The 18,428-nt window shown below is 39.9% G+C and overlaps 1 protein-coding gene across 6 annotated transcripts in view; it reads left to right on the forward strand.

Annotated features, from left to right (window-relative positions):
• The window catches only part of ITPK1 (inositol-tetrakisphosphate 1-kinase), an 82,535-nt gene extending 74,174 nt beyond the window's left edge, over nt 1–8,361 (forward strand). For all 6 annotated transcript variants that reach the window (XM_072116517.1, XM_072116520.1, XM_072116518.1 and 3 more), the window contains 6 exons: nt 2,421–2,519; nt 2,613–2,653; nt 3,613–3,778; nt 4,359–4,426; nt 4,824–4,986; nt 7,345–8,361. In XM_072116517.1, the coding sequence (XP_071972618.1) occupies nt 2,421–2,519; nt 2,613–2,653; nt 3,613–3,778; nt 4,359–4,426; nt 4,824–4,986; nt 7,345–7,625 (818 nt within the window). In that variant the 3' untranslated portion in view covers nt 7,626–8,361. The remainder of the gene's footprint in view (nt 1–2,420; nt 2,520–2,612; nt 2,654–3,612; nt 3,779–4,358; nt 4,427–4,823; nt 4,987–7,344) is intronic.
• Nucleotides 8,362–18,428: the final 10,067 nt, after the last annotated feature.

Here is an 18,428-nt window from a genome sequence, read left to right on the forward strand (position 1 = left end):
AATATTTCCTTTTAATACCGGAGCAATTTGTAATCTAGTCCTCTTACTAGACAACATATTGGAGAGACTACGACAACAGCCCTTTAGGAACAGTGCCCCAGCCAGCAGCTATGGAGCAGCTTCTTTTCTGTGATGGATTATAGCAAGGCGATTCCTGACTTGCACGTTATTAACCGGTGGCTCGCTTGTGTGATTTGTGTAGAGATGTTGCAGTGTGGCCTGATTCTGTCTGATACGTTTTGCCATTCTCTGATCCCTCAAGACATCTTTAGAATCTGAGTGGGTGTGAGAACGTCGGGAAGATGTGCGCAGAATCTGTGCTCAATTATTGTGGACGTAGGAGAATGGTACTGGTTGTCTCGAATAACATGGCACAGTTACTGCTCACCATTTGTCACCCCCTTTCCTGACACTTGTGAGGTTTTCATTTTGGTATTTCTTAATTGTATAGCAATAAGTATCCTGGACTAATAAGAACCCATAGTCTGTCTCCCAGGTAACAGAAGCTGGATAAAAACCACTGATTATTATATAATGCCCACAATGGCTGTCATTCAGTATGCCACACACCCTGATATGAATGTTAATTCAAGTCACTAAGTGAATTGTCCACTAGGTGGCAGCATCATACAGCAGGTCTGATCCTGTACAGCCAGATTGATGGTGATAATCCAAACCTTTACAAACATTGATTTCATATTTTATCCAAAGATAATTTTGTATTATAATAATAACCTTAATGGCAATTCCCCACATATTTACCCACTAGTCATTGCTCCGCTAATCATGGATATTGTTCCCAGATGCTTAATGGAGAAAATTACATATTCATCACAATTACTATAGAATAATTCCTGATATAAATCTGCTATACATGTGATGTAACAGGTATGTGTATCCTGGAGAGACAGTCATGTCAATTGTATGTTGGCAATAGCCTGCTGTGGCTTCTTTCCTTACTAATATTTGAATATATAGTTAAAAGGGTGTCATCCGAGTAATAAGACAGACGGTTGCCAGGCAACAGGAAGTAAACTATTGGAAGTTTATTGGCAATTGAACCAGGATCCTGTCATGGTATATAATCGGGTGCTCCGGATAACCCCTTGTCTATTGTTATAAAGCAGTGGTGGGGTAAGATGTGTTCTTACTGCCTCATATTTCTGCTCATACAGGAGCCTCTGTCATAGGAATCCTCCGTATGTGGTGAGCTACAGGGATAAGCCGCGTCCATCCTTCCCCATCTCCTCTGGCCTGTAGGCAATGAATATTTATTTTCTCTGTATTCAGTCTCTAAATAAGATTAAGAGAATTACCAGGAGTCAGATCGTGAAGCGCTTGTCCTGGATTTGGCCCTGGGCCTCCAACTTTGTGTATTTATCATAGCCGTATGATTCCACAGCTTCTCCTGTCAAGCCTTTTACTGTCGGCTCTGGAGAACCGTGCAAGAGTAACCTCACAGCGGCGGGTACAATCACAAGAGACCCTCGGTTCTGTCAGGTGAATAATAATTGACTCACTTAGTCTTATGATAATATACATGTGTTATCCTTGGTTTGATTTAATAAAATATTGCCTTGCCCATGTTTAAATGCTTTTACTCCAGATGCCTTTCCCTTATATGGGAGTATATATGGATTCTCTGCTCCACCACTAGCTGAGGTGGAGAAACGCTTAGTGGAGTCCGTAATAAGGCGCCTGGTGGTTCTTTAAGCCTTTAACAGTGTTGGTTTACAAGCTAAAAAGATTGTTAATGACATTAAATATTTCTTCAAGATATTTAATGTTTTCCTGACTCCTGGGCCTAATCTTCTCTGAAATGGCGCAGCCTCTTGATGTCACTTGTACAGCTTCTGGAGAACTTCCCAGTTTTTTCTAACATTTATTAAGTCTTCAAATTCAGAAATGGTGACTCATCCCCAGAGCGCTGGCGTAACCCTCCATTCATGGAAAGAAGGTTACTTTCTATGGAAACTGGTCATCTATCATCACCGCTGATACCGCATCATAAAAAGTCAGGGACATGCATTTGTTTATTCCAAGTCTCGTCTCCGTCGCTAGTAAATTCTTCCATGATGTAAGAAACACTATTGTCAGAGTCTTGCGGGTGATCAAAACATTCTAGTAATGGGATACAGATGTGGGGAGGGGTTCCCATTAACATTTACTTGCATATTGTACATTGTATTTGTGGTAGTCTTTTCTTCTCACTGTTGTAATTGTGTTGGCTCAGGAGAACAGTATTTCAGAAGGGGAGTCTGATTATTAGTAGAATTGGGGTTTACAGGGTTCCCAGCAGCAGTGGAAGGTCATGTGTTGAGAGTCCCACAGCAGCACAGAGCACCTTTTTAAAATTCATAGAAAGTTCATAGAACTGTGTGTATTTTTGGTCACAAAAGTTCTTTTCTTAATTCCTGTAGATGAACGGCTGTGTTCTCCGCCCTTCATGGAGCTCTCTACAGAAAGTGGTGAAGACACCTTGAAACTGATAGAAAAAAGTGGCCTAGCATTTCCTTTCAGTAAGTGTTGTTCTCGCACACATCTGGACAAAATTTTTATCAATTCAATATCAAATGTATTAATATAATATGTGCATCACTTTTTTTTTTCAGTCTGTAAGACAAGAGTTGCTCATGGGACCAACTCGCATGAGGTAGGATATTGATTTATCCCCATTAGAGAATACTTATTGCTTGTAATCAGCAGTTTAGATAATTTTTACAGTTTTGTTCATTGTGAAGTCTATTACAGCTCTAATAAGTTGTCATTCAGTTTCTCTATAGTCCTAAGACCCCATTCATAAATCTAGTGCAGTTGGGAGTTATCCCAAATGCTTACCGTGTTGGAGGAAATGCCGATATTTTTTAGTGTCACACCCAACCGTGCCAACATGTTCATATGTAAATTAACCTCATCTTGGCCGGATATAACCATCCACTTGTAATAAAAGAGGTGAAAGATTCTCAGGCAGCCAAACTGTGTTTTAGAAGTAGACTGTGAAGTGTGTTATTACACCTATAATGGACGATGGCTGCTGATACTGAGTGTCTAGCAGGATAAGTGCAGTGACGACAGTGACCTCCCACATACATCTTTCAGAAGACGTAACTATAATCTGTCATTTATACAAAAGAACAAACCACTGTTACGTCAATCTGATAGCTGCCACCTTAAATTTTACTAAAGGAAGCACTCCTTTAGAGCTCAAACCTATTAATATTTCTTATACTCGAAAAAGGGGCATGGGGCACCCTTGAAATCAGAACTGACATAGACTTCAGCTTCTGGCAGGAACCCCTTTAATAAAAATAGGTACATTTCAGTGCACGAGGAAATGAATGGTATTTTTATACAGATCCACCAGGCAGGCAATAATTGGGAATGGACATTCCTAGGAAAAGTAGTTTTGAAATAATTGAAAAGGGCTGCAGACTGCATAGTTCCCCTTCTCCATTGCATGGCACTGGGTGGCTTTACTCAGGTTTACATCGGTACTATACAGAGGTTCAGAGGATATGAAATGAACAAGTCAAGTTTTGAATGGAGTGGCTTTTAGGCAGGGGGTTCTGTGTAAAGCCAAGATACAATTATTTTCTTTTATGTCTATTGTAGATGGCCATAATATTTAATATGGAGGGTCTGCAGGCAATAGAACGCCCTTGTGTCATTCAGAGTTTCATTAGCCACAATGCTGTTCTCTACAAAGTCTTTGTGGTAGGAGATTCCTACACTGTAGTGGAACGGCCATCATTGAAAAATTTCTCACCAGGCAGCTCAGGTAAGATTATCATATGTGTTTTTATGTGCGAATATGTGTATGAAGAGATACTATCTCCATTAGCAATGAGCAACATATTAGCCACACTGCCACCTGCTGACATCTCCTGAGAGTAGCTTTTGGGGTGTTTTGTTTTCAGTACTTTATTTTTCAAAATTATTACCTAGATCAGACTTCAAAACATTTGGGGCATTGTTTTAGTACATAAGTCTTAATTTGCAGCTTTTTGGTGAAAATTGGTCTTGCGCTATATTTTTCATTTCCTTTTGGACAGTTTATAGACATCCAGCATAAGGGGAAAGGCCTTAGAACAGAGGTGTGACTTTATGGGGAAAAATATTAAAAATTTATGTAACAAGTTTGCACATTTTTTAAGTAAAACTAAGCCAACAATGACATTAGTCCGTCTCAAACTACAGCTGATTTATTGTTCAGTGTTAGTTACTTTGAGAAATTGTGTGAAGTTTAAAACTGTCTTTCTAACTTTTAGGCACTTTTAGTAAATCTGGCCATTTATGCTATTTCATTGCTTCCTGCAAAAATGATTACTAATCAGCACAATGGTATTTTTTTTACCCAGATAGAGAATCCATATTCTTCAATAGTCACAATGTGTCTAAACCAGAGTCCTCTTCAGTTTTAACAGCGGTGAGTTTACTATGTATTACTTAGGTGCAATTCCATCGATACCATATATAGCATTCTTGTTGTTTCCTGTCCACACATTTATATCCACACACCCCATAGTACAATCACGACAATTAGTCTTAGCCTTATCCTGTTACTGACTTTGCTGAACATAATGGTGAAATAATTCTGGTTCCCTCTATTGCTACCGACAAACTATATATCATCACTGAGAGTTAGTCACAGGCCTGCACTATGGTATTGACATCACTGAATATAATATAATGACCTTGTGATCAGCCGCGAGATACACACATCTTACACTGTAGTTACAGCTTTTCCCTTTATTTCTGCTGAATGGATTGAGTGAGATTATCATCTTTATCAAATATTTAACCCCCTGGTTTTCTGTGCACAGCTGGACAAAGTAGAAGGCGTATTCGAGCGTCCCAGTGATGACGTCATCCGCGCCATCTCCAAGGCTCTTCGACAAGCTCTGGGCATCTCGCTGTTTGGGATTGACATCATAATTAATAATAAAACCGGCCAACATGCTGTCATCGATATCAATGCTTTTCCAGGTAAACCTGCTCAGGCTACGTGCCCTCCGGCTCTATATCCTTGTGGGAATACACAGAGGACGTGTATCAAGCCAAAGGCCACAATTCTGACTTCAAATAGTCCTAGTATAAGGCTTTGGTGACATTTTGGACTCACTAGCCAGAATATTTTGAATGTTTAAGTGGGAGGGAAAGAATGTGTTGTTTGCCTGTTAGAAAGTAAGTCAAATAAATTGTCAAAACTTCCCTCCAGTAATGTAGCTCTGGATAAAGTGAAATACTTGCCAAATGTATTAGTTTGTAATATCTTTAAATCCACACAGCACAATTCAAAAAGTCCTGTCATAATAAATCCTTCCACAAAGTCTAAAATTTTTGTTTACCCAGACATCTAAAACACATTACTCAGCATTTTTCAGGTAAACTTACATTAAAAATATGGTTTTATGGTGTTCTGAAACACATTGCAATAGCATAGGGAAAACACATCCCATAAAGGCATATGTCTTTTCACCAAAATGTATACATTTTTCCAAAAGCATTTGCATTTAAATTCAAAATGCAATAAAAATGCATTCATAATGCATTGTGCCAGCGCAGCTTAAGTCTAAGTTAAATCTAAGGATTCATTACAAATTCCATAGCGCTTTACAAATCAACATAGCATTGTTTGACTTGATATACCGTAATTGTAATCACACCTGAGAAAAATCTAGTTACAATATATACATTCTCATTTGAAAATGCCATGGAAAATGAATTCCTAGAAATGATAGAGTTGGATTTACTTAAAACTAGAGAAATCCTTTTCTCATAAATTTTCAGCATACTGTTTCTTGTATACAGGACCCACTGATGGTGTAATTATCTCTTGTAGCAGAGAAGAAGACCTTTTACTTTTCCTGCATAAAATCAGGTTTCCAGGCAGCCGCGCATCTGATTACGGGGAACACGGCGGCTGAAGCCGGGTCCCAGCGCACTAATAAATGTTAATAAAATGCCTGTATTAATATGGAGATCACTAGTCCTGCAATGCACACATGTAAAAAAAAACAAGGGTAGATAAGGAACCTGCTTCTATTTAAAGGGGAACTCAACTAAGATGTGAGATTAAATGGGTTATTAAACGTTATTCCCTATCCACAAGATTGCGGATAACATGTTGCCCAGTGGGAGTTCAACATTTGGATCTGTGCTCCATGCACAGTTTATGAGGCTGTGAGGGGCAATAATATGCATAATAATTACATGTTCAACTCCTTATTTTATGTACTGTAGTGGTAAAGTACTTGGACCCCCCAAATTGGCATTTTTTTTCCCCCTGAAAACTAACGTTTGGGGGGTTGGCTTTATATTATTTTGTTCTTCTCTGTTTTCTTTTTTTTAAAAGTTGAATGAAGATCCATAATTTAAAGAAAGGAGAAAAAGGCAACTCTTTGCAATTAGGAAAACTGGCCTTAGTTCATAATCCCTCAGGAAGATTGTGAAATAACTGAGGTTCAAGTGCAATATTAAGGACATATCCCCAGTATGACCATATACTGTGGGTTAAATCTGTTCTAGAAAGTCTGCATTTGGATATCGAAGCCATAGATTACATGATGATTGATAAAGGGGTTGGGGTTTGGGTCCCCCTGTTACAAAGATTATTCTTAACTGAGATTCTCTTCACCACTCTTCTCTTAGCAGCCTCCATTATCTGCTCCCACCCTTCTAAGATCTGTTGCATTAAAGGGAACCTGTCATCAGGAGCGCTATTTCTGGCTCCCCCATGTCCCCATTGAGACTAGTGTGCACATTGTCAAAGAGTGTAATAAAACTGGTATTTTCCGATAGAAAGGTAAACGTTCATCTAACTTTTCTTCTTTTCTTTTTCTCTGCAGAGCAATGTCCCAGGTCCCATGGGAGTGGACACTTTTAATTGGAAAAAGATAGTCTAATTATGGGACATTGCTCGCAGAGAAAAAGAAAAGAAGAAAAGTTAGATGAACGTTTACCTTTCTATCGGAAAATACCAGTTTTATTACACTCTTTGACAATGTGCACACTATTCTCTATGGGGACATGAGGGAGCCAGAAAAGGGGCCTTTTATTCCTTTAAATGTGAATCCTGGAAATTTTGGGGCTCTGTAGTTAAAGATATTTACATCAGTTATCTCATTGTTTCCCCTTTCCCCCCTGCTTAGTCTTGATAGCCTGTGCCAACAGTGCAAATAGTTCTCCGTTTAAAAAAAAAAAGTGGACTTATAGTGTTTGGATGTTGATAAGGACCTTTTCTATTCTGCGGCAGTAAGATATTTAAGTATTTCCATTAGTGGTCACCGGATATACTTGTATATAAACTGTACAAGTGTAATTGTGTCATGTTTTATCCTTCAGGATATGAGGGCGTTCCAGAATTCTTCGGGGATCTCTTGAACCATATCACAACCATCCTTCAGCGCCCAGAGTTAAATGCAAATAAGCCCCCCACAGAACAGATAACCACAACGGTTATGTGCTGCGCTCCTGCTGCTCGGATAGACCCCTGGATGGTGGAGAACGACTCTAATGGAGCTATGAAACTGCAAAACCAAAGACTAGGGTGCAACTCTTCTGTGTCCCCCAACTTCCAAAAGCACTGTGTGGCATCCCTGGCAACAAAGGCCTCCTCTCAGTAGTCCTTACAGTCTGATCAAGTACGGGGTTAAAAGCAAGACACGAGATGACTATTATGAGAACCGTGGACAACCATAGGGATAATCTGTTTAGAGGAACGTTGTGACTTCATGTACAATCTGTCATCAAATGTGCACTTTTGGAGCGGCTGCCTTTTTATTTATGTTTTCTTGGATATAAAAATTACCACTTGACAACGGAATCCTCAAAGAGAAATATTAACCCACAAAGAGTGCTTTAAAGAAATAAGGGTACTGCCATCACATACAGCCAGATTGGGTACGACCGGCATGACGGTTTTTGTTTCTTTTTCTGCCAATGTTCTACATAAATTTAGTTTTAGGGAGTTCACATCATTCGCCAGTTCACATCATTATGGCATTTTCAATTTTATTTTTTCAATTTTTGTTTAGAAGATCTCCTAGGTTCTTTGGCGCTTTGTCAAGTTAGTTCAGTTATTTTTTTTGCCTAGACTTACAATGGATATATCATCCTCCTCATAGGGAGTCTTCTCTAGAGTCTTCTCTTGAGTCATATGGTCGGACTGTCCAAGAAAAAGCCCCAGCAAAGCAGACCATGAACTCTGCACCACCCCATGTGATTGTCAGAGCACTTCCAGCTTTCCACCCCGTGTGTGTGGATGAATAGCTCTTCTTCTTCAGTTTTATAGAAAAAAAAATTATTATTAAATGTATATATTGTTGAGAGATCCTGCTGATTAAAACAGATGTACTCCGATGCCTGAGAGTTGCATAACTTCTTTTCTGTGCCATCAAATATTCAATTGTGTTTGTGTATTGGCTGAAATATAACCTTCTGCAGAACTGCACGTCCTATCAGGCTGTCATGTCTGCCATAGATACTGCAGTTGCGGATGCTGGTAATTTTCTTAAAGCAAACCTTGAATAAGTCAGTAGTCAGTGTGTGTGTATATATGTGTGTGTGTGTATGTGTATGTATGTATGTATATGTATATATATTATAATATATGTACACACGCCGGGTAACACTATGGGCCTTATTTATCAAAAGTGTCTAGTAAAACTGTTCTAGTTGGCAACCAATTGCAGTTTTGCTTTCAGACGCTTCATAAATGAGGCTCTATATCTCCAAATCATATGACTTGTATTCTAAATTCTTTAAAGGAAACCTACCACTTGTAGTGGCAGGTTTCTGATGGAAATACCGGGCACCAGCTCAGGGTGAGCTGGTGCCGGAGCTTATTTTCATTAGTGTTTTAAACCGCGGTATCGCGGTTTAAAACACTTTTTAAACTTTATAGCCGGCGCAGGGAGGTACGCGCTCGGCGCTTACCATGCGCGCGGCTACATAGGAAGTGAATGAGAGCCGCGCGCATGGTAAGCGCCGAGCGCGTACCTGCCTGCGCCGGCTATAAAGTTTAAAAAGTGTTTTAAACCGCGATACCGCGGTTTAAAACACTAACGAAAATAAGCTCCGGCACCAGCTCACCCTGAGCTGGTGCCTGGTATTTCCATCAGAAACCTGCCACTACAAGTGGTAGGTTTCCTTTAAAGGGAACCTGTCACCAGGGACCTCATTTTCACTAAAGACAGATTGTAAAACCCTATGACACCTGCAGTGCAAATCTGCCTTTCTTCCTTTTTTAAGCATTGGCATTACAATATAATTGTGTATTATAACTTACTCTTGCATCCTGGCAAAAACCTGGGGTAGTCACAGGGGCTGGACTTTGGTTTGGATGCATTTCAAAAAACAACAATTTCACAGATATAATTCCAACCTGTCTCTATCAGTCCTGGCATATACAATTTTTGTTGCCACTTGATCCGACCGTAAATCTTCTCACTGTGGTGATTATTTTGTCAGATTATTCTCATGAATAGCTTCTCTTGTCTGCACACTGCAGTGCTCTCTGCCTCCTGCTCCCCCCTCCTGCATTACAAGACCAGCTCAGACATAGGCTTCCAGCAAGCAGCAGTGTGCAGAGACTTATTCTACAAGCTACAGACAGATAAGATTTTTATCCTGGGGAGGGCGGCATATAGCAGAGCTGACTCTGTGTGTGTGTGATATAGGTGAATTAGCAGAGCTTGAGAATGTCATTGTGTTTTATATCCATCTCATGGATCTCATAATCTCTCATCTCTGATCTTTTTTTTTATGTCAGATACTAGTAAAATGTTCAAAAGCTAAATGAATAAGTGTAGGTAAACCCTGTACCAGAGGTCGCATTAACGCCTCACCACGCGTCATAGATGCATGATGAGGCGCCATTACCTCCCAAAATAATTGCCGTGCGTAAAGTTACACTTGGCAATTATTCACTGTAGCGTGCAGGCTGAGCGGTTCGGCGTGCTGCAAAAGAGGCAAATGTCAGCGCGAACGCAGCACGTGCAGGATGCAGCGATCTGAGGGAGCAACGTGAGCGCTGCCCCCAGGGGAGACATGTGGGCTACAAAGCTGCTGCTCCTCTTCCTGCTCCAACTCTTCCTGCCCGCAGCGGCCAGCGTTTGTGTGATCCCGACGGGACCTGAGAGCAGTGCCGGGTTCTGCGCGCTGGGTGGTGCGCGCTGGGTTCTACTGAAATTTTCACACTCCTCCTCCTCGGCTAAAAATACTCCTCAAAAATGGTGACAGGAGTATTTTTACCCTTCTGGAAAAATGTTAGTGCGACCTCTGCCCTGTACCCTGATAATCTAAGCACATTATCCACACACAGCATTAGAACTGAGTAAAATTGGAAAGTAAGGGGGTTAAAAATCGGTGCCAGCACCGATCGCGGGTGTCTCCCTGCTGTTCGCTGCCGGCAGAGCTGCCGGCATCTTTCTGAGGATCGTCGCTCCCCGTGACATCATCCGGGAACGGCGATCCGTCGCCATGGTAGCCTCTGGTCTCAGGAAGACCCGAGGATACTTCGGGTTAACCCATGCATTACAATGTGCATTGTAATGTATGAGGAGTAAAATCCCCATATACTGCTATATTGTATTAAGGCAGTATATGATAGGATCTTACAGACAACCTAGGGTTAGAGTACACTAGGGAGTCTGAAAAATAGTAAAAGTAAAAAAAAAAAAATATATATATAATAGAAAAAACCTAATAACTCAAATCACCCCCCTTTCCCTAGAACGGATATAAATAAACAGTAAAAATCATAAACACATTAGGTTTCACCGCGTCCGAAAATGCCCGATCTATCAAAATATAATAACCGTTTTTCACTGCGTTTTACCCCGTAATGGAAAATCGTGCCCAAAGTCGAAAATGGCAGTTTTGCCATTTAAAAAAAAATTCTATAAAAACGACACCACCCACAGCTCCATACACCAATGTATAAAAAAGTTATTAGCGCCAGAAGATGGCAAAATCCCAAAAAAATGTTTGTACAGGAGGTTTTAATTTTTTTAAATGTATTAAAACATTTCAAAACCTATATAAATTTATCCCCATAATCGTATCGACCCAAAGAATAAAGTAGACATATCATTTGCGGCGCACAGTGAAATCCGTAAAATCCAAGCCCACAAGAATACGGCACAAATGCATTTTTTTACCAATTTCACTGCATTTGGAATTTTTTCCCGCTTCCCAGTACACTGCATGGAATATTAAATACCAACATTTTGAAGTGTAATTTGTTACGCAGGAAATAAGCCATCACACAGCCCTGTACATGGAAAAATAAAAAAGTTACAGATTTTTGAAGGTGGGGAGTGAAAAATGAAAACGCAAAAACGAAAAAGGGCTGCGACATTAAGGGGTTAAGTAACTTGCCTCGAAAAAAGGAGCAGTATTTGTGCAAAACTGAAAAGTGAGTAATCCCAGTGAATGGGGAAAGTCATGACAGTGGGATTTAAAGGGGGCTGCCAAAATAATTATTCACAGGTTTGGTGGAGTCCAACACTCCCTTCCGATCAGTGTATGGTGGATGACTCCAGGAACTTTGCTTAGTTTCTATTCACTAGAATAGGAGATCATCTGCAATTTTCATTGCTGGTCTCTATACAAATAACTGAACTAGACTCACAGCTCCTTTCTTTATTCTGATTCCGGTTGTTATGAGCCCCATCGGTCTTACATTGATGACCTATCTGAGAATAGGTCATAAATATCATTATTCCACCAAACCCTTTGTTACCAAATAGCTGGTTACACCACAGTTTCTAGGCAATTTTCTGTACAGGGCGAATCTCAAATCATCCCCTTCCCTCCTGTTTATGTATGGATTATAGTGTATGCAGCACTATCCCACTCCGTTATTTTAGATATTGCTCCCCCCAAATTCAATCTAACATATACAGAGTCCCCCATTTAATAAAAATGTACAGTGTCTTTCAAATCATAATTGTCTCTTATGAATTATTATAATAGCGATTTACATATATTCTTCCCCCGGAACAGAGCTTTAGTACATACATACAGCACCAGTATGGAGTTTAATACATAATTACAGCACTAGAACCAAGCTTTAAACTGATCCACAGCACCAGGACCAACTCCCAGTCCATATATACAGTATACAAAGTGATTTTACAGAGCCCTCTAATTTACATGTATTCAGTACCCCCATTTTAATTTCCTACTGTGTCCCCTCTATTAAATACCATTATATATATATATATATATATATATATATATATATATATATATATAATACAGGCAGTCCCCGGGTTACATACAATTTATCATTGTAATCCCAGCCAGAACTTTTTTGGTCTCTGTGACAATTGAATTTGTTAAAATGTTGGGTTGTCATAAGAATCAATATTAACATTAAAGCTTCATTGCACACACATTTGATACCTGTTATAGTGGTTTATTGTAGCTTAGGACTAAAGTAAAATAAATTACCAGAGGTCCGTTTGTAACTATGGGTCGTATGTAAGTCGAGTGTTCTTAAGTAGGGGACCGCCTGTATATATATATATATATATATATATATATATATATATATATATATATATATATATATATATATATATATTATTTTGTTCGAGGTTCATGATGTGGCTTGAAATAATGTAAGGGTCTTTGTGGACAGTGGAAGAACAAAGCCATAAATGCCTACATTGTCCCTAATGCAGATGATCTGTATACATATAAATGACTCGGGCATCACCCTTGTAGCACGGGGGAGACCACAGGGAGAAAACTAAAGAATCAAAAACAATCAATATTCAGAATGGCAGCTTAAATACATGATAAAAATTCTCCCATTTTGATACATACTATAAATGGTGTGAAACATGACTTCCCCACCCCTAATAGGATACATAATATGTAATTACTATTCTGTGTTGCTGAAAGAAGTACAAATGTGCCCGTTCTATTAGACGTATATACTGTGTCCCCCCTCTATTAAATATATGTGTATATACTGTGTCCCCCCTCTTTTAGATATATATATATATATATATATATATATTTATTTATGGAAGATTTGGCCTAGTAGAGACCGTGGTAGCGGGGTTTTGTGATGCAGTTCAAGACAGTGACACCAAGGTACAGTCCAAAACAGTTCTAGCCTGCATTTATTGCAGCAGGAACAAAATAAATAGCCTTCACATTCAGGCATCAAAACCAAATAATAACCTACCCGTCAGGGTACTAACTATACAGTGATTCTCTAACTCACCACTAAGAAAAATACTTTGCTGCTCCAGGCACAGAGGTCAGGGCTGTGTGTGCTCTCCAGCCTCCTTTCAGAGAGACAACACTCTCAGCTCTGCTCAACAGCTTTATGCAGACTGATTAGGCTGCTCCCACCACCTGTGTCCAAGGTATTGGACAACACAACCTCAGCATTTAGGGCTTGCATAATAGGAAAACCTAGGGGAAACATACCGCCCATCCACAGTTAACCCCTTCAGTGTCTCACAATATATGTATATATACATACTGTGTCCCCTATATTAAATTTAAAATCAATAAAATCACAGTTTATACTTGAGTATAAGTGAACCCGAATATAAACCAAGGCATCTATTTTTACCATAAAAAATGGACAACTTACCGTATATACTCGTATATAAGCCGAGTTTTTCAGCACAAAAAAATGGGCTGAAAAACGCCCTCTTGGCTTATACACGAGTCTATTACAAAAAAAATGTACCCACTTAAAAAAAAAATAAACTTATATACTCACCGTCCGATGTCAGTGCGGCTCCCCGATGTCAGCGCGTCCCGTCTTCTTTCTTCTCCGCGCTCCTCTTCTTTCTTCTTGCTTCTCTCATGGACTCGGCCATGTTTTCTTCCTGGCCGCGCATACTATGATGTCAGCAGCGGCCGCGTCATAGATGCGCCTGCTAGAAGAAAACATGGCTGCGTCCATGAGAGAAGAAAGAAGAGGAGCCGCGGAGAAGAAAGAAGACGGGGCGCGCTGACATCGGAGGGTGAGTATATAAGTTTATTTTTTTTTAAGTACTGTGGGGGCCGGCTGTATACTACATGGGGGCTGGCAGGCTGTATACTAGTGGGGGCTGCCTGTATACTACATGGGGACAGGCTGCCTGTATACTACATGGGGACAGGCTGGCTGTATACTACTGGGGGCTGGCTAGCTGTATACTACAGGGGGCTGGTGGCTGTATGCTACTAGGGGCTGGCAGCCTGTATACTACTGGGAGCTGGCTGACTATATACTACTGGGGGCTTGCTGGCTATATACTGGGGGGGGTCTGTGACCAATGCATTTCCCACCCTCGGCTTATACTAGAGTCAATAGTTTTTCCCTGTTTTTGGTGGTAAAATTAGGGGTCTCGGCTTAATACCGTATATACTCGAGTATATACGGTATTAAGTACAAGCCTCCCCCTATATAGGGTTGTCCAGCACTCTGCACCTAAGTATATACAGTATGTAGCCAGCACACTGGCCCCACAGTATATAGGTATTCAGTATACTGCACCCTTCCTCCCTAATGTATCGGTAGTCAGCACACTGCTTCCCCCCAGTACATAGGTAGCCAGAACACTGCACCCCTGGCCGCAGTAAATAAAAAAAATAAACTTAGAACTCACCTTCCGGAACTCCCCGAGGCTCCTCTTCTCCCTGGATTCTTCATCAGCAGCGTGGGCAGAGGCAGCTCCGTGCGCTCTGCCTGCAAACACACTATGACATCATGAGGCACCGCGCCATAGTGTGCAGTTTACCAACACATATTGGGGATTTAACGTTTGTGGAGTTTTTCGTCATGTAATACATTGTGACTTTAATTTTTGGCCAAAATTAATGTGTTTAATGTAAATGTAAACACATTTTGTAAAGGACACCTCAATTTAGTTTTAACCCCTGTGAAACATCTAAATGGTTAACACACTTAAAGTTTATTTTTCATACATTGATGGGTGTAGTTTCCAAAATGGCATAATTTATGGGGTTTTACTGTCATTTAGGCCTCTCAAAGTCACTAAAAAGATGATCAGGTGCCTCTAAATATGGATTTTGGCGACTTTCATGAAAATTTAAAAAATTGTACCCAAATTTCTGACAACCTAGAAAAAAGAGAGCGGAAGCATAAAAGGCCCCAGGCGATATAAGGCAGACATTTGGAAAATGTTAGTTATAAAGTGACTTGGGTACCATGACTTTGAAAATGAATAATTTTTAGACCTTTTTTTTCTTTGTGTGTTTCTATTTCAATGTGTGACAAATAAACAGTCTCTAAATTCCCTATAATGTCCTATAATGACACAGGGCAAATTTAAAAAATCAGGCCTGGTCCTAAAGCCCTAACATGGCTTAGTCACAAAGGGGTTAAAGTATTGATGCTACCACCATTGTTTTCACTCCAGGAGAAGCCCTTCAGAAAACAGATTTATTGCATAGGAGATCTTCATTGTTACTTTGTTACTGTGTAACCCCTTGGTATGATTTCTTAGTACTGTCTATGAGACTTGTGTAACCAATCAGATCACTTCTTTTACCATTTCAAATCTAAGCATATGAGCATATATGCTGCATTTTGATTGGTTGCAATGAGAACACTATTTTATACCTGAAGTCCAGATGTCTCCTGGCTTTTTGTGAATTTTCGTTTCCATCTTCTGTCGCATTGTGTTATGATGTTGGAGCCATTTTCCATACAGCTGCAGCTTTGTGCCTGGCGATCTAAAAATACCTCTGTCAGCCGGCAATCTGTAATCAGACGCTATTCATGGTGGCGAATACCTATAAGGCGGATGACTGACGGCTCCTTTAATTATAACACTTTCTAAAGTATGTGTGGAATATGATAGTTTGTCATTCTGTGCTGCAGGTGGTACATATGGAACATGCTGTAGTTATTGCAAAGAATCTTCAGGAGGGCAGGAAACCAATACAGGACCCAATACTTCTCACAGCTTAAGGGGGTATTCCCATTGCGGCAAATACATTTTATTGTTTGTTTAATAAAGAGTTATACAAGTTTACAAAGTACTTTCTGTATCAATTCCTGACGATCTTCTAGATCTCTGCTTGCTGCCCTTCTATAAAAAGCGTCTGTGGACAGAAATCTGACCATAGTGACACAGGATCACGGCTCGTTATAACACACAGCTGATTACTGTATATGATACTAAGAGCTGTGCACCTGTGTGACCATGGTCAGATGCAGTCCAGCAGGCAGTGACAGCTGCTCAGGGTGCACAGAGCTCTCACTGCCGGCCGGACTGTATCAGCGGAGCTGAGGGGGAGCATCAGAAAGGTGAGTGCATGTTTTTTTTATCTTTCGACCTGCCCTGGCCCACCAGGCTCTGCGAGTCAGATGCGGCCATCAAAAGAGCCACATCTGGCTCACAAGCCATAGGTTCCCGACCCCTGCTATAGAAGTACAGCAAGCAGAGATCTAGAAAACTATGAGGAATTAATACAGAAAGTATATTGGAAAATTGAACAACGTTTCATTATACAAACAACATTAAATTTGCCAAAATTGGAATACCCCTTTAAGGCCTCTATCAAGTCTAGATGATCCTCATTGAGAAAAACTGCCTGGACTAAAGATTGTTACAATGTTTTAGGACAGGAAAGAGAGATTTGTGTTTCCTATGTTTCTCTCACAAAGAATTGTCTATAATGGAATTTATTGTAACAAACCGTCAGTTGGGTACAATATTTCAACTGGTGAAGAATAACACATATTCTTAATTTTTGGAACTCAATATGGTTAAAGAGGAGATATGTATTGGTGATTCTTTACAATGCCCAACGGAGTACATTGACTTTCCTCATTCATGGTATCCCCTGCTGACCTGAACATTTAAGCTTGATATCACCCATATATTGCGTATAGGTCTTCCCATACCTTTAATATCCTGCCCCATTGAAGCTAACAAAAAGGGGCAGACAGCCCAGTTCATACAGTGTGGCATAGAGTCTGTACTTTGTATGGCAGATTGCCTGGCGATATCTCAGAATACTTAGTCTCTGTGGCACTTTTTATTACTGAAAGTAACACCCTATAAATGTCCCAATGTCTAGAAAAAAAAGGACCTTTATCTGATTTTCATACTTGCTCATAATAACACATGAGGACAATTAAATTGCAGCAAATCGCCAGGTAATTATGTATGATTTGCATATCGTGACTGAGATTACGTCCTCCGGCTTCTCCTCTCATTGAAATTCATGTGCCCAAAGCTGCCAACTCCGACCTTGGCACAAAAAAACAAGTCAATTATGGTAATTATATCCTTATATGTATGAGCTGCCAGGAAAGAGAGTTGATCTCAGGATAAAATGCTCCCAATATGCAAAAATATTTTGACTGTATATAGCACCTCCTGTAAATTACTGGCAATGCAACAGAGATGGCTACAATTGTAATATAAGAAATGTAGGACTTGGATTAAGTTCCATTTTATATATTCCATGTTTTACTACCGACAACCAGAGGTTGTTACCTTTCCCACTGTTACTGAATTTTGTGGTATTAGTTTAGGTCATTGTTTGTTGTTTTGTTTTTTTTCTCAAAGCTTCTGCAAAATTAATCCCAGTGATGTGTACTTGCTGCATCATTCTACATATATTGAACATCTTGCTAGAATTCAGATTCTCTTCTTTTTGATCCAAATCTTTGTTATTGCAGTCCATCACACTTAAAAACTTGTACATTTTAGAGCTCAACAAGACTGACTCCTTGTATTTACAACACAAAATGTGAACTTTTTTCTATGTTGGAAATATTTCACCGTTTTCAAGAACTCAACTTGCTGCATATGGGTTACGTCCCTGTTCTGTGGTGCTGGCAGAAAGCACTTTTTGTTACAATGTATGAGACCTCTTTTGTAACCAGCGATGCTCCTGTGTGATCAGGACTCGTATCAGCCATTGAGGGAACAATGTTATCTTGAGAGTGGAGGAATATTGTTTCTGAAATATAATCTAGGACCCGTGAGCGATGTTACGTGTGTGCATGAGCTGGATGTTGTGTCCTGGATTTTACTTGTACCTCCAGGTGCATTGTGACATTTGCCTCATTGTCACTCTTAGGTAACTTACTACGGTCTATTATAATATATGTTAATATTAAATGGTTTTTGTGGGTGCCAATTACTTCTTTATTGCTCTAGAGCAATCTATGCATTTTAAGAAGAGATTTGTTCAACTCTCTACACATTGCAATATCCATCTTCACTAAGGCCAAACATTCATGTCAAGCAGCAAAAACTCATGTATGTAAGCAAATTTTTTAACTCTTCATACTGCAGTGTATATTACACCACATTCTGCATTTCTCGCGCTATGCGCAATCATAGCGATAGATCTCTACACATATGATCGCACATAGGGCAAGAACTGCTGAGGAGGAGCAGGTGACGCTGCAACGGCTCTCTGAC

Source organism: Engystomops pustulosus, chromosome 7 (assembly GCF_040894005.1).
Source record: "Engystomops pustulosus chromosome 7, aEngPut4.maternal, whole genome shotgun sequence".
Classification (NCBI taxonomy): domain Eukaryota; kingdom Metazoa; phylum Chordata; class Amphibia; order Anura; family Leptodactylidae; genus Engystomops; species Engystomops pustulosus.